Source organism: Muscardinus avellanarius, assembly GCF_963383645.1.
Source record: "Muscardinus avellanarius genome assembly, chromosome: 2".
Taxonomy (NCBI): Eukaryota; Metazoa; Chordata; class Mammalia; order Rodentia; family Gliridae; genus Muscardinus; species Muscardinus avellanarius.
Window position 1 is genome coordinate 20,969,788 of NC_137787.1, and position 27,970 is coordinate 20,997,757.

At 56.7% G+C, this 27,970-nt stretch overlaps 4 protein-coding genes across 7 annotated transcripts in view; 2 read left to right on the top strand and 2 right to left on the bottom strand.

Moving 5' to 3' along the window:
* The window catches only part of PNKD (PNKD metallo-beta-lactamase domain containing), a gene marked incomplete at both ends in the record, with an annotated part of 81,896 nt that extends 62,573 nt beyond the window's left edge, over nucleotides 1-19,323 (bottom strand). Inside the window, 2 exons of the mRNA XM_080689674.1 lie at nucleotides 18,330-18,498; nucleotides 19,257-19,323. Of these exons, the coding sequence (XP_080545800.1) occupies nucleotides 18,330-18,498; nucleotides 19,257-19,323 (236 nt within the window). The remainder of the gene's footprint in view (nucleotides 1-18,329; nucleotides 18,499-19,256) is intronic.
* Nucleotides 7,739-14,878, top strand: TMBIM1 (transmembrane BAX inhibitor motif containing 1; the record flags this gene model as incomplete). Of its 3 annotated transcripts, none has more annotated exons than XM_080688928.1 (11): nucleotides 7,739-7,955; nucleotides 9,320-9,414; nucleotides 10,076-10,140; nucleotides 10,224-10,277; nucleotides 10,714-10,764; nucleotides 11,419-11,458; nucleotides 11,768-11,805; nucleotides 11,972-12,059; nucleotides 12,355-12,450; nucleotides 14,253-14,306; nucleotides 14,680-14,878. In XM_080688928.1, 11 exons carry the CDS (start codon nucleotides 7,739-7,741, stop codon nucleotides 14,824-14,826), a joined length of 945 nt encoding a protein of 314 aa, XP_080545054.1. In that variant the 3' UTR covers nucleotides 14,827-14,878. The 3 variants fall into 3 exon arrangements, with proteins under 3 accessions (XP_080545054.1, XP_080545053.1, XP_080545055.1); XM_080688927.1 differs by having other exon boundaries at nucleotides 7,739-7,940; nucleotides 9,299-9,414; XM_080688929.1 differs by having other exon boundaries at nucleotides 7,739-7,940.
* A 447-nt stretch (nucleotides 19,324-19,770) lies between the features above and the next one.
* On the top strand, nucleotides 19,771-23,997 carry AAMP (angio associated migratory cell protein; the record flags this gene model as incomplete). Of its 2 annotated transcripts, none has more annotated exons than XM_080689535.1 (11): nucleotides 19,771-19,891; nucleotides 20,352-20,510; nucleotides 21,244-21,363; nucleotides 21,875-22,014; nucleotides 22,101-22,245; nucleotides 22,517-22,600; nucleotides 22,686-22,801; nucleotides 22,938-23,041; nucleotides 23,183-23,273; nucleotides 23,387-23,541; nucleotides 23,922-23,997. In XM_080689535.1, 11 exons carry the CDS (start codon nucleotides 19,771-19,773, stop codon nucleotides 23,995-23,997), a joined length of 1,311 nt encoding a protein of 436 aa, XP_080545661.1. The 2 variants fall into 2 exon arrangements, with proteins under 2 accessions (XP_080545661.1, XP_080545662.1); XM_080689536.1 differs by having other exon boundaries at nucleotides 20,355-20,510.
* Nucleotides 23,998-24,891: 894 nt separating this feature from the next.
* On the bottom strand, nucleotides 24,892-25,884 carry GPBAR1 (G protein-coupled bile acid receptor 1; the record flags this gene model as incomplete). Its single annotated transcript, XM_080689325.1, has 1 exon — nucleotides 24,892-25,884. The coding sequence occupies one exon, from the start codon at nucleotides 25,882-25,884 to the stop codon at nucleotides 24,892-24,894; it is 993 nt and encodes a 330-aa protein (XP_080545451.1).
* Between the last annotated feature and the right edge of the window lie 2,086 nt (nucleotides 25,885-27,970).

A 27,970-nucleotide genomic window follows, 5' to 3' on the forward strand; every position in this document is an offset into this window, starting at 1 on the left:
GCCACCACGCCCGGCTCCCAGCCCTATTTTTTATTCTTTATTTTGAAACAGGGTCTCACTGAGTTGCAGAGGGCCTCACTAAGTAGCTAAGGCTGTCTGTGAACTGTGATCCTCCTGTCTCAGCCTCCCAAATGCTGGGATTACAAGCATGTGCCACCACGCCCAGCTGGTTTATTATTTTTAAAACAGGGTCTCACTAAGTTGCAGAGGGCCTCACTAAGTTGATGAGGCTGGCCACGAACCTGCGATTCTCCTGTCTCTCACTCCCAAATACCGGGATTACAAGCGTGAGCCACCACGCTCAGCTATGCCTGGTTGTAAATGTGATTACTCTGAGGGGCAGGCTGGGCAGAAGTCCAGGGGTTTTGAAGTATGAGGAGTCAGGGCATGGGTGGGCTGTCTGTAAAGTACTATGGCCTGGATCCGCATCCCACAGAATATTAGGTGTGCCTGGAACGAAGAGTTTCAGGCTCAAGGGAGTTTGGAGGAGTGCCCAGTTAAACAAAGTCGAATAGGGTTGCTTAGTAAAGGGCTTCGCAGGGGCTTAATGTGCCATTGTGCCCTGTGAATTTCCAAGAAGGAGATAAGGGCTATTTCTGTTTCTGCACTCATACAGTAATGTCTTCCGGGAGATGCCTGGTAGGTGATTGCACATCTGTACTCTCTGGTTCTGGTAAACCAGTCTCTGCCTCTGTCCCATATGCGGGCTGAGTTGGGGTACAGGAAGCCAGGGAGGTCCTGTGCCTGGATCCTCATAGCTAGAGAAGTTAGGCCTCTTGATGCCCACCATGAACTTTCTTTCTTACAGTGCTAAAGGGTTTCTCCGCAGGTAATTGAGCCCCCAGGCTGAGGGTCCAGAGGGCACTGGTTTGATGAATTATGGCCATCGTCATGCCCAGAACATGCCACATGCCTCTGCCCCTGGATGTCCTCCGCACGTAGGTGGTGCCCCAGTGCGGATTCCCTGGCGCACAGCATTCGGCCCTGAAGCCTTCTCTCAGGCTGTTTATTCAGAATCAGAAACTGGTAGTGTTGGAGTGCACTTTGATCTTTCAGTCCAGGATACTCATCTTACAGACGTAAAGGCCGAGTCTGGCAGCAGGGCGTGGTCTCCTCTGACTCACCAGTGGAGTCAGTCCAGGAGAGGCCTGGGAGCCGCCTTCTGACCAAGGGCTCGGGCATGATACTTCTCAGTGGGGAAATGAGTGGGTATCAACGGCACACTTTCCTAGCTCCCTCCTGTCATTTTCATTTTCTTTTGGTACTGAGGATTAAACCTAGGGGCATTCTATCCCTGAGCTACACCCTCAGCCCTTTTTATTTATTTATTTATTTATTTATTTTATTTTATTTATTTATTTATTTTTTTGGTGGTACTGGGGTTCCTGGAAGCCCTTCTACCTCCGGGCTACACTCCCAGACCTATTTTATATTTTTATTTAGAAACAGGGTCTCCTAAGCCAGCGCGCACGGCTGGCTTCGAACCTGCGCGATCCTCCTGTCTCCGCCTCCCAAGCGCGGGGATTACAAGCGTGTGCCACCACGCCCGGCTGCCCTTTTTATTTTTTGAAGTAAGGTCTCGCTAAGTTGCTGAAGGTTTCACTGAGTTGAGGCTGGCCTCCATCCCGTGAGCCTCCTGCCTCAGTCTCTCAAGTACTGGGATTGCAGGTGTGCACCGTCAGTCATGCTCGGCCTCATTTCCAGTCTTTACCACCTTGCCCACAGGTGCGGGCCTGTTTCCCAGGTGCCTCAGGGACTTGTGCTTCAGCTGGTGAACGAAAGGCGCAAGGTGTGAAGTTCATCAGACGTCCACTCTGTCCACTCGGGTTCAGACCTTGGTTCGTGCTTTGGCACCTCGGATCTGTTTTCTCTGGATTCCCATTCCGTCCTGGCAGAGTCGGGCCACAGGGCTCCGCGACACCGTGGTTGCTTACTAGGAGCCGACTGTGCTTACGCTCTAAGTGGTCTGTATCTCCCTGCCACCTGCAGCTCTCCACTGTGGGCTGCTGATTAGCTATCAGGCTTCCTCAGAAGACCGGGCTGTGGAAACACAAAGGGAGGTGGGCTGTGTCCTAGGAGTGGCCGCATCCTGCAGGGCATCCCACTTTTCTTATCTGCACTCTGATGTGGGGGTGGGGGGCCTCTGAGATGACCGCGCACGCTGCCTCCCGAGACAAGGGTCATGGGGAGTTTCTATGCCTGGGTCCTCCCAGGGTCCTCCCTTGGGTCCTCCACCCAGGGCAGCCTCCCTCAGGGAGATCCTAGAGATGGGGGCTGGGTGGGCTGGCTTGGAGCCTGAGACGGGGAGCTCTAGGTTGGCAGTCTCAGCCAACTGCGGGGCTCAGGAAATGGGTGGCCTGTGACTCCTCCTCAGGGGCGTGTGTGCCGGCGTCAGTCCTTGCGTTCACAGACAGTGGGCGGGGCTGGGAAGGGAAGTTCCTAACCCATGACTGAGAGGGCTGGAGCAGGAACTTTCTTGGCTTCGAGGTTTCCTGGTCTGTCAAGTGACAAGATGATTTCTTAAGTCCATTGTAGTCCCCATGCCAGTAGAATTCATTCTCAAGTCAGCTATTTAATTCTTAGCTAACACTGGGGGTGGGGGCAGGCCAGTTGGGGCATGGTGTTGATTCTGGGCTTTCTTGGTCACTTGCCCGAGCACTCCTGGGTATCTTCCACGCCTCTGCCTTGGTTGTGTTGGGAGAACAGTGCTTTCCTGGGAGAGGCACAGGCAAAGGGAAGGAAGGAGCTGGGCGGGCGGGCCAGGCCCACTGTGGTGCCTGCTGGGTGGGGCTTCCTGAGATGCACACTCTGAGCTATTCTTTCCATTCTGCTCTGGGCGTCCATTCCTGGCAAGGAGGCCGGGCTGCCTGCACCAGTCAGCTGCTCCTCTGCCCCTCCCTCCAGCACACACCCCCTCTCACTCTGTAACCCCAGTAGCTGAGCCTCCTCTGCAGATTCCAGAACCTTAACCCCTCACATGCCACGGGAGAGCTGGGGGGGTGGGGCTGACCTCAGCAGGGGGCACAGGGTCACCCCACTGGGATGGCGGAGGGGGGGATATGCTTCCCTAACTGCCTGTGAAAACCAGGGCCACCAGCAAGTCCTGCTGTGTGGGCCCAGAGCCCACACCTTCTGCCACCGCCATGGCCATGACTGGGTCGGGAGGGGCTCTGGTTTCACTCAGAGAGGAGCAAGCTGGGACATAAGTGCCAGGATCTGGCAGAGCCCGCCTTGACCACAGGTGTGGGGTGAAGAACGCTTGATGATTCAAGCTGCCGCAGACGCGACGGGCGAGCCGCGCTTTCATGGCCTCCCATATTTGAGGGACATTCAGCTTCCAGTGGGAACAGTCCAGGTCCTTTTCAGCCTACAGAGACTGTGAGGCCCTCCAGCAGCTTCTAGCAGAACCCAGACCCGGCTTCTGACTTCAGGCCTCATCCCCATCGTGTCTGCGCCTCTGCTGCTCTTCTCCAGCTGCCAAGCCTAGGCATGGCTAGGAAAGGAGGCCCTGGCTGTCCCTCCTCAGCCCTGGCCGAGGCCTTGATGATGGGAGGTGGCCGGCAGACACTGGGGTAGGCACAGAAGCTGCCAGGCTCCTGAGGCCTGACATTGTCCTCCTCGGCATGACACACGGGGCTTCCTCTCCCGCGCCCAGGGCTGCACACCAGGTAGCTGGATTGCGTCTTGGCCCCGTGACCAGCTCTGTGACAAGGACAGGCCACTGCCTCCCACGCTGTGGGTGACTAGCTGGAAGGCGAGGGGCAGGCGTGTCTCTCAGCTCAGGCCTTGGGCTCTCTGTTTCTGGACCAGCCTCTCCCTCGTGCCACTGAGGGGGCAGGAGCTCATTGCGAAGAACTGACCAGTGGGGCAGCCACGGTCACACAAGCCTTCTGCTGTCCCGAGAGGGTCTTGGGCTGGAGGCCGTGGGAGCAGGGGTGAGAGGTTCCAGTAGACACGCTGAGCAGGACTCAGTTTGATCCCTTGCCTGGTGGGTGACTTCATTTTCCTAAGCTTCAGTGTTTTCACTTGTAAATGGAGAATAACAATATTCACCCTGCTGGGCTACTGAAAGGAGTCAATGAATAACTGAAAAACAGCCAATATGTATCTGTGGATCCTGGTCAGGCATCCTTGTAAGTGCTCTGTGTGTGTGCTCGCTCTCTTTTTCTGCTGTACTGGGGACTGAACCCAGGGCCTCCCACATGCTAGGTGAGCGCTCTTCCACTGACCTGCATCCCCAGCCCTTTGTATTTTATTTTGAGACAGGGTCTTGCTAAGTTGCCCGGGTTGGCCTTGAACTTGGAATCCTCCTGAGTTGTTGGAATTATGAGCATGAGCTACCTCACCTGGCTGTGTGCGTTTCTTTTAATCTTTACAGCTGGGGCAGGTGCTGTACTAGGTAAAGACCTTGCAGCATGGTGAGGTGAGGTGCTCAGTGGCCTTCTTTGGTGCAGATGACTGAGGCCCCAGGACCTACTGTGTTCCCATCAGGCAGGTCTCCTGGCAAATTCCTCTGAAACCAGAAGCGTGGCAGGACGATGAGGGAGTGCGGGGCTCCGTGAGTCAGCAGCCTGCTGAGCTGGACCAGATATCCTGGCTGACCCTCCTCTCTGTGAATCACCCTTCACCCGGGTCTGGGCAGAGGGAGGGGCAGCTGTTGCCCAGCAAAGGGCAGGTCTGGTAGCCCTGTTCCCAGGATCACAGTGTGCTGTTAGAGCTGGCAGTGAGCTCAGAGGTCCTCTGGCCTCCTCCGTTCACAGAGGCGCAGCAAATGCTGACATCATGGTTTGGTGGCACAGCTTCTGACCACAGGACTTCCTGCTAGTGCCTCATGGGCCTTTTTAGCCACTCATAAGTACCGCCACTCCGATGGTGGGTGCCAGGTGGACACACGGTGCTGGGGTCATGCGGACAGACACACCCACTCCAAAGGTGACTGCCTGCACACCCTCTCCAAATGGGGCACCATCCGCTTAATGGAGCCAGAAGAGTGCAGGTGGAGGAGGGCGGAGGGAGAAGCCTCCTGCTTCAGGAGAGGGGAGAGGGCTAGTTTCTCTTTTATCCTATTAAAGGGATTCATATATTACAACTACTTAAGGCTCTTTCCTTCCCTTGCATCGCCAAGTACTCTGTGTGTGTGTGTGTGTGTGTGTGTGTGTGTGTGTGTGTGTTACTGGGGATTGAACCCAGGGGCTTTCTACCTCTGAGCTGTATTCCCAGCACTGTTTTTATTATTAATTTGTTTATTTTATGGAACTAAGGATTGAACCCAAGGGCATTCTATCTCCAAGCTATATCCCCAGCCCCCCTTTTTTTTTTAATTGTTTTTGGTGGCCCTAGGGGTAGAACCCAGGGGCTTTTCTACCTCCGGGCTATACTCCCAGACTAACTTTATACTCTGTTTGGAAACAGGGTCTCACTAAGTAGCTGAGACTGGCTTTGAACCTGTGCAATCCTCCTGTCTCAGCCTCCTAAGCGCTGGGATTACAAGTGTGCGCCACCACGCCCCATGGTCGCCCTTTTTATTTTTAAATAGGGTCTCGCTAGGTTGATGAGAGTCTCACTACTTGCTTGCTGAGGCCATCCTCAGACAGGTCCTCCTGTCTCAGCCTCCCAAGTCCTAGGATTACAAGTGTGTGCCAACATGGCCTGTGTTTTTTTAAATTTTGAAACAGTGTCTCACTAAGTTGTTAAGGACCTCACTAAGTTGCTGAGGCTGGTTTTGAACCTGTAATTCTCCTGTCTCAGCCTCCCAAGTACTGGGATTACAGGCATGCACCTCCATGCCTGACTTTAGCCCCAAATCCTCAAACCAGTTCCTAGGGCCATGTCTTCGCCCACAGCACTCTGCCCTGCATGCTGTGACACCAGTTTCTCTAGTGCTCTGACCCACTGCAGGGCTCCGCGCAGCCCTCTGGCCACCCTGGCTTGTCCGTTGTGCCTCACCATCAAGAGGGTATTCTTGAGATGGGTGTGGTGGCGCAGGCTTGTAATCCCAGCATTCGGGAGGCAGAGACAGAGAATCGCGGTTCGTGGACAGCCTCAGCTACTTAGTGAGGCCCTTTGCGACTCAGTGAGACCCTGTTTCAAAAAATAAAAAAGACTAAAAAATAAGAGTGGGGGTATATCTTGGAGTTACAATGCTCCTGGGTTTCATTCCCAGTACTGAAGAAGAAAAAAAAAAAGCGGGTGTTCTTGCTGTTTCTATCCCGTCTACTCTGGAGAGATAGAGAAAACTTTCCTCAGAGACCTGCCCTGCCATTTGATCCCAGCCACTTTCCCTTCTCTGACTTGCCCCTGTTGTCCTAAGAAAGAGGACACAGACAGCCCTTTATCTGATCCCTGGACCGTGCGGGTGCCTTACACAGAGGAGCCAAGGCTCTCCTACTTCCCGCAGGGGCTCTGGGGGTGGCTGCTGACCTGGATCTGGGGTGTCCTCCCTGTGGGGTTCTCAAGGCTGTCCTGGTGACACCCCAGGCAGGGATGGCACTGCCGGGGGACTCAGACTCTGTTGGGGTTCCTACCAGGGACACAGGGAACCCCTCCTTAGCCCTCCCCACCTCTGCCCCCTCCGAGGGGACCACCAGGGTCCAGACACGTTTGTTTGGTAGAGGAGGCACAGAGAGAACAGCATGACATACAGGACTGTACCGGGCTCTACCCTGACAGTGCCGCTAACCTGCTGGTTCTGAGGTTCTGGGAATCTTCACTGGTCTGGGACTTGATTCCACCTGGAATTAAGCACTGGGGCTGTCCCACCCAGAGGGCCCTTCCACCTCCTTTCTGGGGTCCCAGCTGTGGCTCTCGGCCACTGAAGGCAATCCTTTGCTCTTGTGGCCGACACCTTGCTGACCCCTCTCCCTGCCTGTGCTGCCCTGGGGGAGACAGCGGAATCACGGAGGCTCCAGGGACCCTGGGGCCGGATACGTGTCTTTCCTTCCAAGGGGCTCTGGGGCCCTGGCAGTATAGTAGAGGAGTCCCACGCAGGCGGCCATATGGCAGCCTGCCATGCCATGGCTGATATTTGAGGGAGCCAGAAAGTCCTGACTCGTGCCTGGTCTTCTATGGGGCTCCCCCGGCCCTCACTGGCTCAGGCCTCCCAGGCTCGGCTGACTTGGCCTGCACCAGCGTGTGCTTCCCCTGGGGCCTGGCAGCTCTGGCACCAGGGCCCTTGTTTTCCTCCTCCTCCCCTTCTCCACTTAGAGCCTGGGCTCCAGCCCAGCTCCGGTCCTGGGGCCTGGCTCGGCCAGCTGCATGGGGGCTGGGCCGCCTCCTCCAAGAGAGAGGGTCCCAGCTGGCACTGTGACTCACCAGGAGGCTCTGCCAGGGCCAGCTTCTTCTGTCGAGCCACTGACACTGGAAGGTTTTCTTAAAAAAGAACAGGGAGTTCCTAGGCTGCCCTGTTTCTCATCTGCTGCACCGCTGATGCTTGGCAGTGAGTCTGGACACCTAACTGACCCCCTCTTCCTGCTTTTCTGTGGCCAGGAAGCCGCACAAGGAGAGGACCATGGATGAAAAGCTGCCTGAGGGCAGGAGGGCCGGGGCTGGCAGGTGGAGAGTGGCTGTGGGCAGTGAGTGCCACTCGTGACACGAGGGAAACCAGGAGGGTCTCGCCCAGAGAGCGAGGCAGCCTGGTGGAGGCAGGGTGGAGTGAGGCGGACGGGAAGTTCACAGTTGCTCTGCTTGTCTCCTGTTGCAGGTCCCAGCAGCTGGGGTTTCCCTCAGCCCTTGAGTGGCCATGTCCAATCCCACTGCTCCACCTCCGTATGAGGACCGCAACCCCCTGTACCCAGGCTCGCCACCTGCCGGGGGCTATGGACAGCCGTCGGTCCTGCCAGGCGGGTACCCTGCCTACCCTGCCTACCCACAGCCCGGCTATGGCCATCCTGCTGGCTACCCTCAGCCTATGCCCCCCATCCACCCGATGCCCATGAACTACGGTGAGTCTGGAAACGGTGGCGCAGGGTGGGCCGGGGAAGCTCCTTGGCGCGGAGAAGGCCACGTCTTCTTGCTCCTTTTCCTAGCCTCTTTTCTTTTTTGTTGGAAAGAGGTGCTGGGGATTGAACCCAGGTGCATTCTATCTCTGAGTTACACCCTCAGCCCTTTTATTTTTATTATTTCGAAACAGGGTCTCACTAAGTGGCCAAGTTTGGTCTTGTACCTGTGACCTTCCTAGCTCAGCCTCCCAAGCTGGCATTACAGGTGTGCGCCACCACGCCGGGCTTGCTTTTCCCTTCAGCCCCTTTAGCTTCTTCCCTCTTGGCTGAGATCTCACCTTCCACTTTCTGTTTCCTTACCGCCCTTCTTTTCCCTCAGCTCCTGGACACCCCACCACTGTGCGCCCTGATTCAGCCAAGGGAGGAGGTAGCTGGGTGAAGCAATGGCATCCAGGCAGCTCCCTGAGGAGCTGTTTGTGTTCTCCAACAAAGCTGTGGCCATCCACTCAGGCTTCCTTAGGAGCTGCCTCTGGAATCCAAAGCACTTGATTTTTTTTTTTTTTTTTTAATTTCCTTGGGCTGACAAGTCCTCATTCTTTAGGTACAGTCTGATTTTTTTTTTGCAGACATCCAAATGTCATTGGGAACCAACTTTGTAAGCATCTGGGTAGGTCAGAAACAGGTGAGGCTAGAATGCAGCGAGCCCTTTCCCTTGGGGGAATTGTTAAATTTTGTATTTTGTGGAGCTGGGGATAGAACACAGGGCTCTTACAAGGTAAGTATGTGCTGTGCCTCAGCTACGCCCAGTCCCTCCTGGGTGGAATTTGACAGCGTTTCCCAAAGGCGTTCATAGCATATTTGGAGGCCTGCAGCAGCTCCAGAGTCCTAGGCAAGTGTAGGGCTGGCTCCTGCCGGGACATGACCGCCCAGGGACAAGACCCCGGTGCAGCTCTCGATGCAGCGGTGGTGTAGTCGTGCATGCCCTCCACAGGTCTGTCCTCTCTGCCTCGTGCCGCAGACCATGGCCCTGACCGTTTCCCCTGCATACACACATGTGCACCGAGCAGTTCTACCTCCTCTCCTCTGGCCCTCATCCCCGAGGCTGCCGCTCTGCCACCTAGCCCTGTTCCTGCCTGGCGTCTTCCCTAGCTGGCCTGCGATGGCATGGGCTGGGCACGCAGAGCCCTCCGGAGACGCATGTGGATGGAATGGGCTCACCTAAGCCTCCCGATGCCATGCCTGCCCGGGTCACTTGGGGCATCCAGAGGACCCTGGCAGGGGAAAGGAGGTTTTGTGTTATAACACTTTGAGACCGTGCTGGGAGGCTTTGGGATGGAAGCCATGTTCTAGGTCTCAGTCAGTCCCGTGTGATCTGTCCCTAGGCCCTGGCTATGATGGAGAGGAGAGAGCAGTGAGCGACAGCTTTGGGCCGGGAGAGTGGGATGACCGAAAAGTCCGACACACCTTCATCCGAAAGGTGAGACGGCTGGGAGGCGGGGACACCTGGGGCCCTTCTGCGGGAACGGGAGGGCCAGGCCATAGCAGCCCCGGGCAGGGGCACACGGTCCCCACGCAAACATCCGGCTGGCTGCCTGCCCTCCCCACGGTCCTACACTCTCCTCAAGGCGGTCTTCAGCTTCTCACCCCAGTGCCCCTTCCTTTTGTGCCTCTCTTCTGGACTTTGGGAAGGTGAGTCTGGGAAAATCTCCTACCCGGGCAGAGCTCAAGTGTCCTGCCTCAAGACTAAGCCACTGGGAGCCAGGAAGGATCATAATCAGTCCTGACCTGCACGCCCCCCATCACATCTGCACAGGACCCTGCTCAGGGCAGACAGACGCGCAACCTGTGCTGTAACCGTGGAGCAGGGGCACCAGCAGGGCAGGGCCGCAGTACACTGAGCAGCTGGGGGGACAGAGGAAGAAGTGCAGCATCACTGAGTCAGGCTGCACTGGTGCCTGGCTGGTGCTGCAGCAGGGAGGGCTCTTTGAGGGCTAAAGGAACAGCAGAGCCTTCACAGTGACAAGGAGGCCCCTCCTACCACTGGAAGGGCGGTGGGCGGGGTCCTGCGCTCCCTCGGGCTTCTTGGTGTGGGGGCTGAGTGTCTAGATGGTGTCCAACACTCTGGGCCTATGTTCCAGGTTTACACCATTATCTCCGTCCAGCTGCTCATCACGGTGGCCATCATTGCTGTCTTCACCTTTGTGTGAGTTCTCGGCCCCGCTGAGCTGCCGGGAGGGGCTGGGCAGGGCGGCAGACAAGCCAGCTGACTCTCCTTCCCCTCCACAGGGAGCCAGTCAGCGCGTTTGTGAGGAGAAACGTGGCTGTGTACTACGTGTCCTAGTGAGTGTGTGTGCTCTCTCGGGGATACACAGAAGAGAGGGGCTGGCGGTTTCAGTTTCCAGTTGACCAGCTTTGCCCAGGGTGGGATCAGAATGCTTTCTGAAGGGGGCCTTCCCAGTCTCCCGTGCTGGGAGTGTGGCTGTGTGCGCTCCGATGAGGACAGGACTGCCTAACACGTGGCCGGGAGGGGACCTCGGTGGGCCTTGGGCAGCCTGCACCCTGCGTGGCACACAGATTCTCCCAGTGATCTCTGTGGCCTCCCTAAACCTCCTTCCTGGCCCAGACCCCTGTGTTACAGAGCTTCTCAGTGCCGGCTAGGACACTCCTGTTCCTCCATCCTCCTGAGCAGCTCGCCTCACTTTGCGAGCCCCAGGCTGGGGGGAGGGCTGGGAGCAGCTCTGGGTCTGCAGACTCCACCCCTTCGCTTCCTCCCCAGTGCCGTCTTCATCATCACCTACCTGATGCTCGCCTGCTGCCAGGGACCCCGGTGAGTTCCAATGCCTAGACACGGAGGAGGGCAGCAGTATGTGTGTGTGTTTGGGGGAGAGGTGGCAACAATGACAGGAACCAAGTATTGGGGGAAGAGAAGAGATTCCTTATGACAGTTGAGCGAAACTTACAAGAAATGCTGGTGGTGGTGGTGGTGGTGGTGGTGGTGGTGGTGGTGGTGGTGGTGATGGTGATGGTGGTGGTGGTGGTGGTGATGTCGTCGTCGGTGGCTACTGTTCAGGTGTGTACAAAGTACTGCATGTGGGGTCTATTTAGCTAGCACTTACACAGCAACCCTGCAAGATACGTAGCATTTGATCCATTTAACAAACAGTAAAGAAAAAAGAGTAAGGAGAAAACAATGGGGGGGGGGACAAAAAACCAAATAGGAAGAACTCAAGGCTCAGAGAGGATGCACAACGTTCCCACAGTCCCGGAAGGGGTCAGCATAAGAGCTGCAAATAAGCCCAGGTCTTTCTGGCCCCATGTTGCCGCTGTGTAAACACCTGAGCAGGTACCAGAAGCCATGCCAGCCTCCCCTCCCAGGGCAGTCCAGGTCCTGCAGGCTCAGGAGCCAGGCATTTCCTCTGCTAAAGGAGCCACCGAGGCCTGAGTCCCAAGTCACGTAACCAGGGCTTCTCTTTCCTCTCAGACGCCGGTTCCCATGGAACATCATCCTGCTGACCCTCTTTGTAAGTCGAGGGGGGGCTGTCCAGGGCTGGGCTGGAGACACCACAGGGGAAGGATGTCTCTGGGTGTCTCCTCCCTTTGTCCTGACTATCTGCTTTTGTTCTCCTGCCTCTTTGCAGTTCAGTCACATCTACCCTCAGCTCTGGCAGTCCACCATGGTCATGTCCAAGGGCCCTTTCTTTTCTGTGGGGGTGGCATTGGGGATTGAACCTAGGGCCTTTGCATATACCAGGCAAACAACCTATCCCCAAGCTGCACACCCCAGTCCCTGCTGTTATGAAACGTTTCTCTTATTTCTCTCCTTTCCTCAGACTTTTGCCATGGGCTTTATGACGGGCACCATTTCCAGGTACAGTCAGAGACAATCCGCTACACTCTTGGGCAGCGTGTGTCATGGGGGAGCAGGGCGGTCATCTGCAGGGATGGACTCGGGTGGGATCCTTCTGGAAGTGGTGAGTTTGAAGCCATTTATATGTGGCTTATGCCTCTGGCCTCTTTTTGCCCCCCCTCCCCAGTATGTATCAAACCAAAGCTGTCATCATTGCAATGATCATCACTGCTGTGGTGTCCATTTCTGTCACCATCTTCTGCATTCAGACCAAGGTGAGGGCATGGAGGTCCTTCCCTGGCCACCCACCCCTCCTGCTTATAAGTCCTGGCCCTTTGAGTCTGGCCTTGAGTAAGCCTGGGAGGGCCCAGGCCCCTATAGACCACGAAGTTCTCTAGGAGACTGAATCCCCTCGCCCCATCTGCTGCTTCCTTGCCTCCTTAGCGCATCCTGGGCACTCCCGTGCCTCCAGGAAGCAGCCCTGGGACGCCCTGGCAGGGCAGGGCCAGCTGGCCAGGCTGCTAGTTGTTGCAGTTGCCTGACAGGTGCTTCATTCTCTCTTCTGGGCAGGTGGACTTCACTTCGTGTACAGGCCTCTTCTGTGTCCTGGGAATTGTGCTGATGGTGACTGGGATTGTCACTAGCATCGTGCTGGCCTTCAAATATGTGAGCATTGCATGAGGGCCGGGGTCACTGAAACCAGGACTCATTACAGACTTCCCGTAGAGGGTGTAGCAGGGCCTCTGGGCAGGCTTGGATCCCCGGAACCCCTCTACTGGCAGCAGAGATGTCTACATGGTAGTGCCATCCTTTGGGGTTAGGGTGCAGTCAGTCTCGGGAAACAAATGGCCCTGGAAGGCATGGCACCTGGAACCCTGACCTACGAGTTCCTGGGAAGCGGTGGATCAGCTCTGACAGCTGAGACCAAGTTCTGGGGGTCAGAGTGGGAGGGAACCCGAGGACTGAAATGGACCTGGGTAGAAAGGCTTTGGGATCACTGGAGCTGATTCCTTCTTTGATTGCAGTGAGTGGAAGGAGGGCACAGGGTCCCTAGGCGGGGGGAGGGTGAGAACCGAGCTGCAGCCAGCTCACCACGGGCTGGCCCTGCCCTGCTGAGGACAGGCACCTGGAGGAGTGGCAAGCAGGGCTGCCCTGTGGGTGCCCCCAATTCTGATGCACATCAGGGTGATGGGGGCTTCCTCTGTAGCCCTTCTGTTTTTCTTTTTTCTTTTTTGGAAGTACTGGGGATTGAACCCAGGAACCTTCTACCACTGAGCTATATCCCTATCTCTGTTTATTTTTATATTTTGAGATAGGGTCTCATTAAATTGCCCAGGCTGGCCTGGAACTTGTGATCTTCCTGATTCAGCCTCTTAGGTAGCAGGGATTATAGGCACATGTCCTCAGGTCTGGCTCCTTGTGGCCCTTCTTTTAGTTTGTCTGTCCCTGGATGGGCTGTGTGTCTGCTGAGTGATGCCGCTGACAGGGGAAAGATGCTGGGACTCTTCAGCTAGCACGTGTGGGTCTGCCCCTCAGTGCTACCACTTCCTGCTATCTCTTCCCCACCTCAACTAGCTTGGGAGATTGGTTTGGCTAAAAGATGCTATTTTTTTTTTTTTTTTTGCGGGTTTGGGGATGGAACCCACGGGCATTTGACCTCCGAGCTGCACCCTCTGCCCTATTTTTTATTCTTTATGTTTGAAACAGGGTCTCACTAAGTTGCAGAGGGCCTCACTAAGTAGCTGAGGCTGTCCGTGAATCGCGATCCTCCAGTCTCAGCCTCCTGAATGCTGGGATTACGAGCATGCGCCACCACACCTGGCTGGTTTCTTATTTTTTGGCAGTACTGGATTGAATCCAGGTGTGCTCTCACTGAGCTATATCCCAGCCCTTTAAATTTTTTTGAGACAGCGTCTTGCTAGTTTTCTGAGGCTGGCCTTGAACTTTTAATACTCCTGCCTTAGCCTCCTGAGTGGCTGGGATTGTAGGTATGTGCTGCCATATCCAGTAGATTGGTTTTTATGGTCAATTTAGGATGGCCTTTGCTTTTTCTGCCAAATATATCATCATTCTGTGTGTGTGTGCACGTCTGTGTGTGTCTGTCTCACTGGGACTTGAACCTTGGGACATCTACCTCTGTGCTACATCCTCATCCCTACTTTATTATTTTAGTTTGAAACAGAGTCTCAATAAATTGCTGAGGGCCTCACTGAGTTGCTGAGGCTGGCCATGAGCTTGTGATCCTCCTGTCTCGGCCTTCCAAATATAAGGATTAGAAGCACGCGCCAGAATACCCACTGTGCCCTCGCTCTTAATTTCTTCCAGGAATTAGAAGGGCACAGAGAGCTGCCTTCCTGGATCTCCCACGGTGAAGCTCAAATCCCAGGGGTTAGCTGGGTCCCCAGGCCTGCTCGCTCGGCTCAGCTTTGTGCAGATTTCTAACCCCATCCCCTTCCATTCCTTCCCAGATATACTGGCTTCACATGGTCTATGCTGCGCTGGGGGCCATTTGTTTCACCCTGGTAAGTCAGTCCTTGCCCCGCTTTAGAAAGGCGAGCTTAGGGGATGGAGGGGGCTGCGGGGACTGACTGCGTTTAGGTGGCTTGGAATGGGACCATGGACAGTGTTTCCGCTGTCTGCTGTTGATACATTCCGTGATTTTCTGGGCATGCCCACGTCTCTTATTCACGTTGCCTGAGGTTAGAGCTGATGGGGGGGGTCTGTCTCCGTCTCTAAATAGTGAACTGCTGGAGGGTAGAGAGCATGTGTTATGCAGCTCGTTAACGAGTCCCTGAGTACACTGTGTGGCCACAGGCTCCGCAGTCAGCTCTGCTGACCAGAAATGAGCTCTGGACACTGCGCTCCTGGTGCTCACTTCTGGCTTCCGCCCCGCAGTTCCTAGCTTACGACACACAGCTGGTCCTGGGGAACCGGAAGCACACCATCAGCCCGGAGGACTACATCACAGGCGCCCTGCAGATCTACACAGACATCATCTATATCTTCACCTTTGTGCTGCAGCTGCTGGGGGATCGCAACTGAGGAACACCCCCGTTCCACCCACCCGGGCTCTCCCTTCCCCAGAGGGCCCGGCCCTGTGACTGTGGTCTGGGCTTCAGACCCTTTTTCTCCTCCTCAAGTAATATGCCCGCCCGGTTTCCTTTTTGTCCCGGGGAAGGGTTGCCTCTGGCTGTGGAGGCGTGAGAACCTGGTGAGGTAGGGGAGGCCGAGAACTCTCAGCTACCAGGCTGGGGATGTGTCTTCTCCCCTCTACTCACACTGTGACACTAAACTCTTAGCAGCTGGGGTGGGTGGGGGCCTGTTCCATAGCTGGAAGGGAGCACGAAGGTGGAAGGGGCTTCAAGGTGAGAAGGTTCTTCTCCTACTCTGCCATCGGCTTCTACTTCTCCTCTAAACCCAGTAAGGCCAGAGGACACTCCAGCCTCCTGGACGCATAGGCCACTACCCTGTACTCCCTAGGCCTGGCACCATTTAGCTCAGGAAGGGAGAGGCCTGTGCCAGGGGCCTCCCCATCTTGTTGCAGTGACATGTATACATCATTTACAGGTTAGGGCTGGGAGGGAGGACCAGTGAGCAGAGTAAAGTAAGGGGCGAACACAGAGCAGCATCTCTCCCGAGCTCCCTCCAGGCTCGGATGGCGGCAGAGGGGGCGGGCCACTTGGAGCCTTCTCGTCTCCATTCTCCAAAGCTTCCTGGGTGTCCCTGGGTGCTTCTGAGGTGCCTGGTCAGAGGGACCTTTTGCTTTCTCTGCTCAGAGCAGAAAGTGAGGGGCAAAGGCCAGAAACGGGGTGATTTTAGAATCATGAGTGTGGCACACAAGTGTTCAGTGTCAGGAGATGGGGGGGGCAGGAAAATGCCTTGAACTGGTCTGAGAAATACTGGTGCCCGCTTTGGTGCCCAATAAGACTTCTGAGTCTTTTCCTTCTGCTAACATAGGGAGGGCTCCAAGTGGAAGGTGACTTCCTCTCTCTGTTCTGAACACGTGCTAGGTGGGGGGTTTCAACTAAGCCCCATCTTTCCAGCCAGCTACTGCTTTCATTTTTTTTTAATATACTTTCATTGGTGCATTCAAGTCTTAGATCATAGTGTAAATCACGTTGACAGTGACATATATGCACACAGCACACTGCTTTCCTTGTAACACAAGTGCCTCAGGCTGGAAAAGGGGAAGGGACGGGGTCAGTCAGTCAGGTGGGGATGGAAACCACATCAGCCCAAGGATATAATTAGGAATTTTCTATTGAGCATTTGATCCTAAGTATATCACACGAAAGGACATAGCCAGAAATATAATAAAAGTTTTATGTTTAGAAGTTAAACTCCCGTGTGGCTCTGTTTTTCTTCACTGGAAGGTGCTGGCTCTGAGAATATCTGGCTCAGCCCAAAGCATCCACTTTCTACCTCTGTATCTGGCGTGGTCTCCATGGGCCTTTCCTGAGGTAACCAAATATGCTTTACTGCTGCGGTTCCTAGTGAGGGCGCCAGAGGCTGGTGAAGGCTCAAAAGCTGACTCGGGGAAAGGGGAGCTCAAACCTGCAATACTGGATCCTGAGGGAACTCTTTGTGTCAGGGGTCCTTTATAAAAACCTCATGGGAGCTAGTAACTCTCCTCCTACAGAGCTGCAGATGGGGAAGAGGATGGACCACAGGTTCAGGACCTCTGTCTTAGAAATCACTAGTCCAATCTCTTATAAACGAGGAAACTGAGACCCAGAGAGGTTGAATCATTTGGACTCTGCCAAGAGTACTGCTTCACTGCCACCACGCCCTGCACGCCACCTTTGATTCTCTTCATTATTTGCTTCAAAGCTGCGCGGGCCCCCACCCTCCTGGGCCTCAGCTCTGAGGGCTTGGTCCCCAGGCCCCAAGTCTAGGCTTGTAGCACTAAGTCTCCGGCTGCCCCACCATTCGGTGGGAACGCAGCTCTTCTGTGAGAGGGAGCACACATGAGTAAGCACCCCGCCCTTGGCCCCTCCCCTCCCCAGGGACTCACAAACCCAGACCTGCTTCCTTCTGCTGCTCACTCAATAACTTTATTTGCCTTTGGCTGGTTGCTCCGTGTGGGAGGGGCAGAGGGGCTGGCAGTCCACCTGGCTTCCCGCGCCCTCTGCTGGAGCAGAGAGGCAAGGACCAGAATCTGCAAACTGGAGAACTTTACAGTCAAAACAGTCTTGGGGGGCGGGGGAGGGGGGGATTGATGCAGTGCTACTCAGGCCTGCACCCCAGCCCCAACTTCAGGGGACCCGGCATGTTGGGAGGAGGCCCTGAACCTCTGGCTCTCATACTCGCCCGTGTTGGACGCCCGCATGTTCTGCCGAGCCTTCATCTGCTTCAAACGGTCCTTGTCCACTTCCCGCTTGGTGAGGATGAAGAAGAGGATACCACAGGGGAAGCCGATGGCCCTAGGGGTGGGGAGATGTGCACGGGGTTTGGGCAGGGGCCGACCCTGGGCCAGAGGAGCTGGGGAAGCACTCCAGCTTTCTCAGTTGCCTAAAGGCTATGACAGCACCTGCGTCAACTTAGTCTCCGTGCTGGCTGCTTGGAGGGACCCACGCAAATTAGATCCTGCTTAAGGCCGCGCAAAAGCTCTCCCTCTCTTGGCTAAGTCCAAACTAGGCATGGCACAAAAGGCCCAGTGTGCTTGGGTCTCTGCCTACCTCTTCACTCTGTTCCCTCATAGCCTGCTATATTCACAAGTATGAACCCTGGGCTTCCAGCCCCAGTGCTGTGCATGATTCTCTAATGCAGACCAGCCTCTTCCTCTCTGAGTCTCTGCAAAGATCTCCTCTGCTGTACTGTTCCGCATCCCCTCCCAGACTCCTCCCTCTCACTCCCTCCCCCACCCCTCTTTTGGTGCTAGGGATTGAACCTAGGGCTTTGCTCACGCTAAATATGTGTTCTACCACTGAGCTACACCTCAGGCCCCCTCCTTTAATCTCGGTAACTGCTACTGGGGGTGCCTTGGTGTGGGGAAAAGCGCATGGTCACAAGATCTGGTGAGAATTCCAGCTATGAGCCTCAGTTCCCTCCTCTGTAAAATGGTATTAATATTCTCTCAGACAAACTAAAACATTATTACATGGTACAGTACTGCATACCTCAAGTGCTGAAAAACGTTATAGCCTTCTCGCTTTTCTTTAACACTGATCAATAATATATAACTAAGGTAAAAATCAGAGCCAAAAAAACAGTATACAGAACAACTTGTAAATACTACATAAGTAATTTACCCTCACATACTCTCAATTAATTAATTACTGGGAGCTGGATCTCATGCCAAGCTCCCAGAAGAGAGGATGATGCCAGGGACCCAAAATCAAAGCAGATCAGCTTAGTTTACTCAACAGAAAACCCACAGTCTCCACAATTCCACATACTTTCCCACCTCCCTGTGATTCATTCCATTTGTCAAACCCAGCAATTCTGTTCTCAAAACCTTGGATTTCTTTACCACTTGACACACAGAGAAGTTCCTGGATCCTGCCCTCCCCTGGATGCACTCCCATTGGGCGGTTAAAACTCACCAGGCTAGTCCCACAGCTTTCATGGGGTTCTTGCCCCTCTTTCTGGGAATGTACTCCAGTTCTGGGGACAGAGGCTCGGGCTCCTCCTTGCACTCTGGGGAGCTGTGGCTCTGCAGTGCTCTGGTCCTGTTCTGGGAAGCCTTGTTAGCTGTGGCTCCTGAGAGGATTCCTGTAGATGAAGTAAGGAAGGTCAATATGGGTGTTGAGAAAAAAGCCAGTGGGAGGTGGGTAAGGGCTGGGTAGAGGTGGCTGAGACTCGAGGGGGGTGGGTACTGCAGTTTGGAGTAACAAGTGCTAGGGGGAATCCTAAAGGAGATGAGAAAATCGCCATCGAGGTGGCACCTCTGGAAGACACTTCTACGTCACTGCGGGCTCATCAGGCTGGTGCCAAGCCAGCGAGCTTCCCCGTTCTTCATTTCGGACGACAGGATGGGAGGACTGCAGAGGGACTCACACTAGACGTATGAAGGAAATCCGGGCAAAGGTTTTAAACTGCAGACTGTTAGCACTGGAAGAAGATAGCCTACTCCATCCCCTTACTTTATAGAAGAAGAAGCTGAAGCCCTGAGAGATGAACTGCTTCGCCCAAGGTCAAACTGCTAGTTACCCAGGGCTAGAACCCAAACCTTCAGAAGCCCAGGGCTCTTTCCTCTGCACTGCGGTGAGTGTGAAACTCCTGGAGCGCGGGAGTCTTAAGGCTTCCTCTGGGCTTCCTCTCGCAGCAAGACCCCTGAGGTGTCACGTAACTCGAAGGCAGGGGGATGGACGGGGTGACCTCTAGAGAGCATCTTTTCACCCCCCGACTCTAACATCCTGCAGAGAGGTGTGGACAGGAATTGGTAGCCTTGACCTCCTGCTATTGCCGGGCGGGATGTGAAAGAAAGGTATTTCCTGCAGTCCTGCCCTCCCCGGGGTCCCTCTCCTTACCCCGGAGGACGCGGGCATTCCTCGCCCCCCGGCCCTTCAGCGCCGTAGCAGCTACCACCGCCGCCATGTTCAAATCCCACCCCCACTTCGCCGCGCTCCCCGCCGGGAATTGTAGTTTGCGTCAGGGGCCTCCCCCGCTCCTTCCGTCCCGCCTACAGACCAGAAACTACAACTCCCGGAAGCACTCGCGGCGGACCCCGGAGAACTACTCTTCCCAGGAGACCCCGGAGGCGCGCACGCTCGCTTGTTTCTCTCTTGTTGGGGGCGGAGTCAGATCGGGCCGAGTTGGGGCTCTCCCCGCCACGCCCCGGCCCCCTCTCCAGTTCTGCCCTGTGATTGGCGAGTCAGTCAGCCAACCCCCGTCGTTATTGGATGGAAGGCTGTCACTCTTCCTGCCGGGAGTCGCCTACGCCTACTTCCTCCCGGGAGGAGGGGCTCGAGTTCCGCGTCGTCGCGCAGAGCTGACTCTGGGAGGCGTTTGGGCCCAGAGAAGTGGATCGGCCGCTTGCGCCGCATGGAGTCCGAATCGGAAAGCGGGGCTGCCGCTGACACCCCCCCGCTGGAGACCCTAAGCTTTCATGGTGATGAAGAGATTATCGAGGTGGTAGAACTGGATCCCGGCCCGCCGGACCCGGGTGAGAACTGCTGTTGCTCAGGCCATGGGACAGGAGGCGCTCACCCCTCGCCTCTGACCCTTCCTTCTCCCCCCCCTTACCCCTTCACCCCACCGGTCTTTCCTATAGACATCTCTCTCTGTGCCCCCCTCCCCCGCCCCCATACTTAGTTCTCAGGCCTGGAGGGGTGGGGGTTCCCTGACGCCTCCCCTGGCCCTTCCCCTCACACACCCCCTTCCCATCATGCCCTCGGCCCTCCCTTCCCACTCGGTGGCCGATCAACCCCAGGTCTTCAGACCTTGCCTCCCATCCATCTCCCCACATGCCCCTCCTTCTGCCCTTCTTGCCCCCCGCTACACCCCATCCCTCCGGCTCCACCTTATCCTCTGGCCACATGACCCATCCCAGCCTCGGCCTCCTCACGCCTCACCCCATCCCTCTTGTGCCTCCCAGTCTCCGTCTTTTAACACTCTCTCCAAAGCAGATGATCTGGCCCAGGAGATGGAAGATGTGGACTTTGAGGAAGAGGAAGAAGAGGAAGAGGGCAACGAGGAGGGCTGGGTTCTGGAACCTCACGAAGGGGTGGTCAGCAGCATGGAGGGCCCTGACGATAGTGAGGCCACCTTTGCACTGCACTCAGGTAGGCCTCCGAGGAGATCCTCTTTAAATCAATCCAGGTGAGCACCTGAGCATTGCACGTGATGCCCACAGAGCATTATGAGAGGCAGAGAAGGGAAAGCGGCTGGCCTTGACCTGTAGGAGCTCACAGGTAGGGAGCATTGTGGCCAAAAGATCCTGCAGTCAGTTGAGACATCTGGGTTCAAATCCTACCTGTGCTGCTTATCAACTTATGAGCTTCATTAACCTGCCTGCGTCTTAGTTTTCTTTTAAAAAGTTACCTTGGATGGATGGAAGTTAATCAAAGTAACTTGAGTGGAAATTAGAGGTAATTTCCATCAAAAATGTACCTGTTGAACATATTTTATATAATGTCCTCAACTAATAGCTCTTGGTAAGAAGCCAGTGACATGGTGCTGCCTCGTCTACTCATACTCAGGGTGGTGGCATCCTGTGGTGAGAACTGTACGCCCTTCCCGTGGCCCACCCCTTGTCCGTGGCTTCGGTGTGGGGTGGGGAAGGGAACAGAACACTACGGGATCTGCTCTGGAGAAGGACGTGGAGCTCAGCAGGCGTGGGGAAGGATTTCTCTTAACAACCTGCTGCTTGCAAATTAGAACTCGAATGCACCTTCTTTTCCAGGAGGGAAGACATGTTGCTTTGGGTGAAAGGGGACAGGCTTCCTGGAGGTTCTGAAGGACAGAACTCTTGGTGGGAACCCTGTCCCCTCACCTGTGGAATATCTCTTGGGACAGCATCTGTGTTTTGTGTGAGCCTGGACCCCAAGACTAACACCTTGGCAGTGACAGGGGGTGAGGATGACAAAGCCTTTGTGTGGCGGCTCAGCGACGGGGAATTGCTCTTTGAGTGTGCAGGTAAGGGGCTGCTGCGGGGCCTGGGGAAGGTTGTGTTCCTTTGGACGTCTTCGGGGTGGCCGCTTACTGACCTCTGTTTTGTGCCAGCTCTGGACCGGGCCCTGGGTACACGAAGGAGAGTAGTACTGCAGCCTGTGACAGGCACAGAAGCAGGAAGTGCTAATAGACTGACAGAGTCTAGGAAGGGCCTGGGAGGAAGTGACAGTGGTGTAGGGTTCAGTGGACAGAGAGAAGGACACGGGAATTTCAGGCAGAGGTGCAGAAGGGACAGAAAGATAAGGCTTCGGACATCTGGACTTGGCTTGTAAGTCCAGTAGGGGCCAGCAGCATCTCTCCAGGGTGACCTGGGGGTGTTGGTTCCTGGAGCTGCAGTGAGTTTGGTCACCTGTTTTGTTGGGCTCACCGACCTTTTTTCCTAGTTGGTCTTTCTAGGGGCCAGATGCCTGGCTCATGTCCCTAGAACTTAGGTGCCCTATCGTTTGCTTCTTTTTCTGCCCACTTTTCTTTGCAGGCCATAAAGACTCTGTGACTTGTGCTGGTTTCAGCCACGACTCCACCCTAGTGGCCACAGGAGACATGAGTGGTCTCTTGAAAGTGTGGCAGGTGGACACAAAGGAGGAGGTCTGGTCCTTTGAAGCAGGAGACCTGGAGGTGAGCTCCTTAGAGCGGGACTCACTGTGTGGGGACTGGGTAGGGCGAGAGCTTCAGGCCTCTGCTCATCCTTCCTCTCTACCCAGTGGATGGAGTGGCACCCTCGGGCACCCGTCCTACTGGCAGGCACAGCTGATGGCAACACCTGGATGTGGAAGGTCCCGAATGGTGACTGTAAGACCTTCCAGGGCCCCAACTGCCCAGCCACCTGTGGCCGTGTCCTCCCTGATGGTGAGAGCAGCTCCCTTGCGTGTCCCTGGGTACAGAGGTGGGTCTGGGGTTACACACTGCCCTGAGCTCCCTCCTGACCTTAGCCGGCAAACTCGGGCCCATTTCTTTGGCCTAAAGCCTGCAGCACCTCCTTTCTGCCCTGAACTGGGTCTCCCCTGTGACCCCCCCAGAGGAGTGCTTGTCCTCACCCTCTCTCCTCCTCCCTGTCCCTTTGCCCGGTCCTTTGGGTGTGTCCCTCGTCCTCTCTTCATTGGTGCCTCTGACCCTGTAGGGAAGAGAGCTGTGGTAGGCTATGAAGATGGCACCATCAGGATTTGGGATCTGAAGCAGGGAAATCCTATCCATGTGCTCAAAGGTATCAGAGGTGGGGGAAGTGTCGCCTGGGCCTTTGTGGAAGGGGGCGGGACTCAGAGCGTGACTTGTCCCCTGCTTCATCCCAGGGACTGAGGGTCACCAGGGCCCTCTCACCTGTGTTGCCACCAACCAGGATGGCAGCCTGATTCTAACTGGCTCTGTGGACTGCCAGGCCAAGCTGGTCAGTGCCACCACCGGCAAGGTGAGTGGCCCTGGAGCCTGGCTGGTTCCTGCTGCTCTCCCTCCCGGGTCCTCTGCCCTCCCTTTCCTGTTCCCTCACTCTGCCTCTGTCAGGGCCCAGGGCCAGGCTCCCCCTGATCCTCTCTTCTCACTGATAGGTGGTAGGTGTTTTCAGACCTGAGACTGTGGCCTCCCAGCCCAACCTGGGAGAAGGGGAGGAGAGTGAGTCCAACTCGGTGGAGTCCCTGGGCTTCTGCAGTGTGTGAGTGTGAGCCAGAGCCTCCGCCAGGAGATCAGAGGGGTGGGGCCAAGTGGCTTGTGGGAGGGGCCTGGACAGGGACCGGGGAGGAGGGGCATGTGAGTCCAGGGCCTCATGAACCTTCCTGGTCTCTCCGCTGCTCAGGATGCCGCTGGCAGCTGTTGGTTACCTGGATGGAACGTTGGCCATCTATGACCTGTCTACACAGACACTGAGGCACCAGTGTCAACACCAGGTAGGAGCTGGCTTCCGGGTGGGCTGCGGTCATGGCCCCGGGCTATCCCAGGCTTCTGGGAGCCTCTGCCCCAGACCTGACCTCTGCCCTGCCTCTGTCACACGCCGGGGCAGTCGGGCATCGTGCAGCTGCTGTGGGAGGCAGGCACCGCTGTGGTTTACACCTGCAGCCTGGATGGCATCGTGCGCCTCTGGGATGCACGGACCGGCCGCCTGCTCACTGACTACCGGGGCCACACAGCCGAGATTCTGGACTTTGCCCTCAGCAAGTAAGTCAAGTGGTGAGGACTGGGGTGTCTGTGTTTGGAAAAGGGGGCTAGCATGGGGTCTCGGGTGTGGGAGGGGACTGCTAAGGGAGGCTGGGTGCAGCCTGTGAGGCGGGGATATCGGGAAGCCTGAGGGTTCACAGCCCCAGGTTGCCAGTTACCCTCTGGGGTGTCGTATCTCAGTAGTGAGAGGCTGCCGGCTCTCCATCCCACTCGGCTCTGTTGCTCCCATGCCTGGGCATTGCCTTCTGATCCCTTTCGCGTGGACGAGTCTGCACAGTGCTAGGCTTTGGGGTCGGTCGTGTGCTGGAGGAGCCTGCACAGGGCCCCGTGGGCTTGGGGCTGGTTCCTCAAGTCCTCCATCCTGTGCTTTCTGTTCACAGAGATGCCTCCCTGGTGGTGACCACGTCAGGAGACCACAAAGCGAAAGTATTTTGTGTCCAGAGGCCTGACCGCTAATGGCTGCAGCCTCTGGTGGTGTCTGGTGTCGAGGGGGATGAAGGGAGACCCCCCCACACCAGCAGAGAGGCGGTACCGAGGGAAGAGGGGAGGGGCTTAGCTGCTTCCCAGCCTCTCCAACAGACCTGCCCCTCCGTCCCTTCCTTCTCCTTAGACTCCGCCCTCGGGTTCCCCTCCTGTCCCCTGCCCGCACCAGAGGCCCTGCCAGGGAGGGACAGGCCTCTTTCTCTTTCACTTTCATTGCTGGTGTGAGCCACGGGGTGCACATTTGTATGTGGGGAGTAGGTCTTTGAAGTTCCCGTTCTTTCCCTTCCCAAGTCTCTGGGGGTGGAAAGGAGGAAGAGATATTAGTTACAGATTTTAAAAATGTAAATAAAATATACTTCCCAGAGGCAGTGTCTGTAGATTTTGTGACGGGCCGAGGCTCCTTTCAAACTGCTGGTGGTCACGATAGGGCGGCCCACCCTCCTCAAGTGGTGGTTCGTTCTGGTGATGATTGTGTGTGTGTGTAGTACTGGGGTGGAACCCAGGGGCCTTCTGCCTCCGGGCCGTACCCCCAGACGTGTTTTGTTTCTTTATCTGGAAATCGTGTCTTGCTAAGTTGATGGTTTCTTGCTTGTCTAGATGGAGTCTCCCTGGGTACACACCTGTCTTAGGTTCTTTCTGTGGCTGTTCACCAGCCACCCTCTGAGGTATGGTGTCTTGTTGTGGAACAAAGTCACCATAAATTGCCAGGGGAACTTTATTCCATCAGGGTGGGGTCAAATAGGCGTGGGGTCTCTGTCCAGAGAAGTGGGGACAGAAACAGGGCTTGCACATTAATCCAGAGATTGCAGACCCACGGACTGTGGCTGAGATGGATGGATACTTCTAGGGGTCTGCGGGGGCCCTTGCCTAGGTCAAGTCCAGGTTGACGCTGCTGTGGCTGCTGGTGTGGTAGGCAGTGCTGGGGCCTGGGCTGTCCCTGGAGGCTCTTCCCCGAAGCACCTGCAGCCACCTGTGGGCCGCTGCCCTCCAGGGTGCCGTGTAGCGTTGGTCACCCAGGCCCATGGCCACAGGCACAGCCGCTGCACTGGTGCTGCCCAGTGAGAGGAGGGACAGCAGAGTTCCAGGCCCCAGGGGTGGCCGCTGCTCGTAGGCTAGGACCGACAGGAGCAGGGTGACCACGTAGGGCCCCCAGCACAGCCCAAAGAGCAGCGTGGCTCCGGCTTGTGCCCTGGCCTGCCTCCAGGTCAGGGCCCGGGCCAGCGCGGAGGGTGTGTCGCGATGCACCGCCTGCTCCAGGCGGCGGATGTCCTGCAGCTGGCGGTGGGCGGCGGCCAGCACGCGGGCAGAGAGAAGGGCGGCGGCACCTACCGCAGGCAGCAGGAGCCCGTAGACCTCGAGGTAGAGGTAGGGGGCCGGGAAAACAGCCCGGGAGCTGCAGTTGGAGCCAGGGCTCCAGTGGTTCCAGCCCAGAGCGGGCAGGCTGGCGAAGAGCAGGGGGCCAGTCCAGGTGAGGAGCAGGGCCAGCCGAGCGCTCCCCCGGGGCCGGAGCGGCCGCAGCACTGCCACGTAGCGCTCCCCGTGCACCAGCAGCAGGTTAGCCAGCAGGGAGAGGAAGGAGAAGTTGGGAGACAAGTAGAGGAAGAGACAGGACCAGTAACCCCGGTGGCTCTGGCTCCACAGTCCGGGCAGCATGGGCAGCGTCAGCCCTGTGAGCAGCCCGGCCAGTAGCAGGCTCAGGAAGAAGCAGCCCGCGGGCGGGCTGCGCAGGCGGTGGTCACGGGCGATGCCCAGTACCAGGAGCAGGTTGGCTGCGACAATGAGGCCTGCCAGGGTCAGGGAGAGCCCCAGCACCCCCACAGGGATGGTGCTGGGCACATCCCCCGTGCCGTTGGGTGTCATCTTGGGCCTTGAGACCGGGAAGGCCTGGGGTGGCCGCTGGCATGCCTGGATGGAGGAGGGGCAGCCAGGTTAGGATGGGCCTGCAGGTCACTGTCCTCCGGGTAGGGACTGCACATTAATCCAGAGATTGCAGACCCACGGACTGTGGTCTTATGGCCTGTGTGTTGATACATATATTTTTTCAATTAGTTGCCAATTTAGCTATATATAAAAATTCATACTTTTGGTTTCTTTTGGAAAATCAGATCTGGCAACACCTATGTCCTGCGCAGCGGCTGGGCAGCAGCCGTCCTTCAGGGCAGCTCCAGCCACTTGCCATCGGCTGGCCTCTGGGCAGCTGTTTATATGCCAGTGTTTAGACTGAAAGGCGGACCCACCAGGAGTGTTTTGTCCACCCCTCCCCCTCCCAGCGAGGCCTCTCACTGAGCCAGTAGGGGGCGGGTCTCTGCAGGCCAGGTGTGGGCACAAGTGGGGTGCTCTGTCCTCACCCCACCCCCTCCCCCAGAGCCGGTCACAGTTCAGTGAGCAGCCTCCGGGTAGGACTTCCAGCCCATAAACTTGACTCATCCGTCCGCTCCACACTAGCAACAGGCCCTTCCTGGCGGGAACTGGAGGAAAGGTGTGTGGGGTGCGTGGTGTGAGTGTGGGGATGCCGGCAGCAAGAGGACCCAGGTCTCCGTACGCTGTGGCCAGCCCAGAGGACAGGGAGGCTGGCGGAAGACCTGGGCTCTGGCTCCCATCTGCCCGCTCCTGCCCTGCCCTGCCCTTTGCGCCTGTTTCCAGCCCCGTGGCACATGCTGGGGCCACGGGGCTGGGTCCTGGGTCCTGCGGGAGTTCTTACCTCTGTCAACAGGGAAACGGCCACCGTTGCTAGGATCAAAGTCAATAAGGCTAGGATTCTTCCCTCTCCTCTACCCGGGTCAGACTGGTCCCACGGCCACCCTGAGCTGAGGGAGACGCTCGCCGGCCTTTTCAGCCCTCCCCAGGGCCCTGACACTGCACCCGTGCCCTTCCCCGCCCTCAGCTCCCGTTTCCTTTCCTCAGACTCCCCAGTGCCCTCCACCCAGGACTTCTTTCCCTTTCCAGTGATTCCCCACCCCTGTTTCCGTTCCCTTTTCTGTGCCATTCAACTTTATTAAACCCCATGAGACTTGGCCTGTTATCCCCAACCTGGCCTGAGCTGGAGCGACCAGCCCCATCCTTGAGTGAATCCCCACCCCACCTGCACCAGAGTAGCCAGAACAGCCAGGCCAGGAGGGTCGGCCCCAGGGTGTGATGTCCCAGTGGGGTGCAGGCTGTGCCACCCGGCACCCTGCCCTGGGTGGCTTTGGCTCTAGGCCTGAGGTCTTCACGGAAGGCTGGGAGGGGCAGAGAGGGGAGTAGCTACTCACATGGCTGCTGTGGACAGGTGTTGCTCACCAGCCTGGACTTTGCTGAGTGTCAGGGAGTCATGGTAGCCAGCCTTGCAGGGCTTTGGGTCTTGCCTGGTATCCTGGCTGGCCGGTGCATGGTGCCTTCACTCCGGGGCAGTGGAATCGGATTGCCTGCCCAAGCTCTGCCCGGTCGGTCTGGAGCTCTGGAGGGATGGAGGAGCGGAGGCTGCGGGTTCAGCCCTGGCCCCGCCTCTGGGGGTGGGACCTGACATCCTGAGCTGCCAAGCTGCGGCCACTGAGAGACCTCCCTCCTGGTTCCCAGTGACCTCCTCCCTGGCCACTGGCCGCACTGTGCCACCCAGGCAGTGGTCTCCCCAGCTGGGAATCCTCCCTCCTGCCACTGCCCAGCTAATCTGGGAAACTCATTCCAGTTAATGAATAATGAGTGACTCCACCCCTCCCCACCTCCTGCCTCAGCTAATACATCTCGGTACTGAGCCTTCAGCCCTACAGCGGCCAGCCAGCCAATCACCGACGGCCAGCACCCACACTCCTGCTGGGACACCAAAGGGTAGTGTGTGCGTAGGATATGGTAGCAGTGGTTGGGTGTTTGGGGCTGGAGACTCCTTAGACCTCATCCCATCACCTGTTGGGCCTTTCAACTTGTAAGGCCAGTCCTACTTTTCTCAAATGCACTTTTCTCCACACTTTTT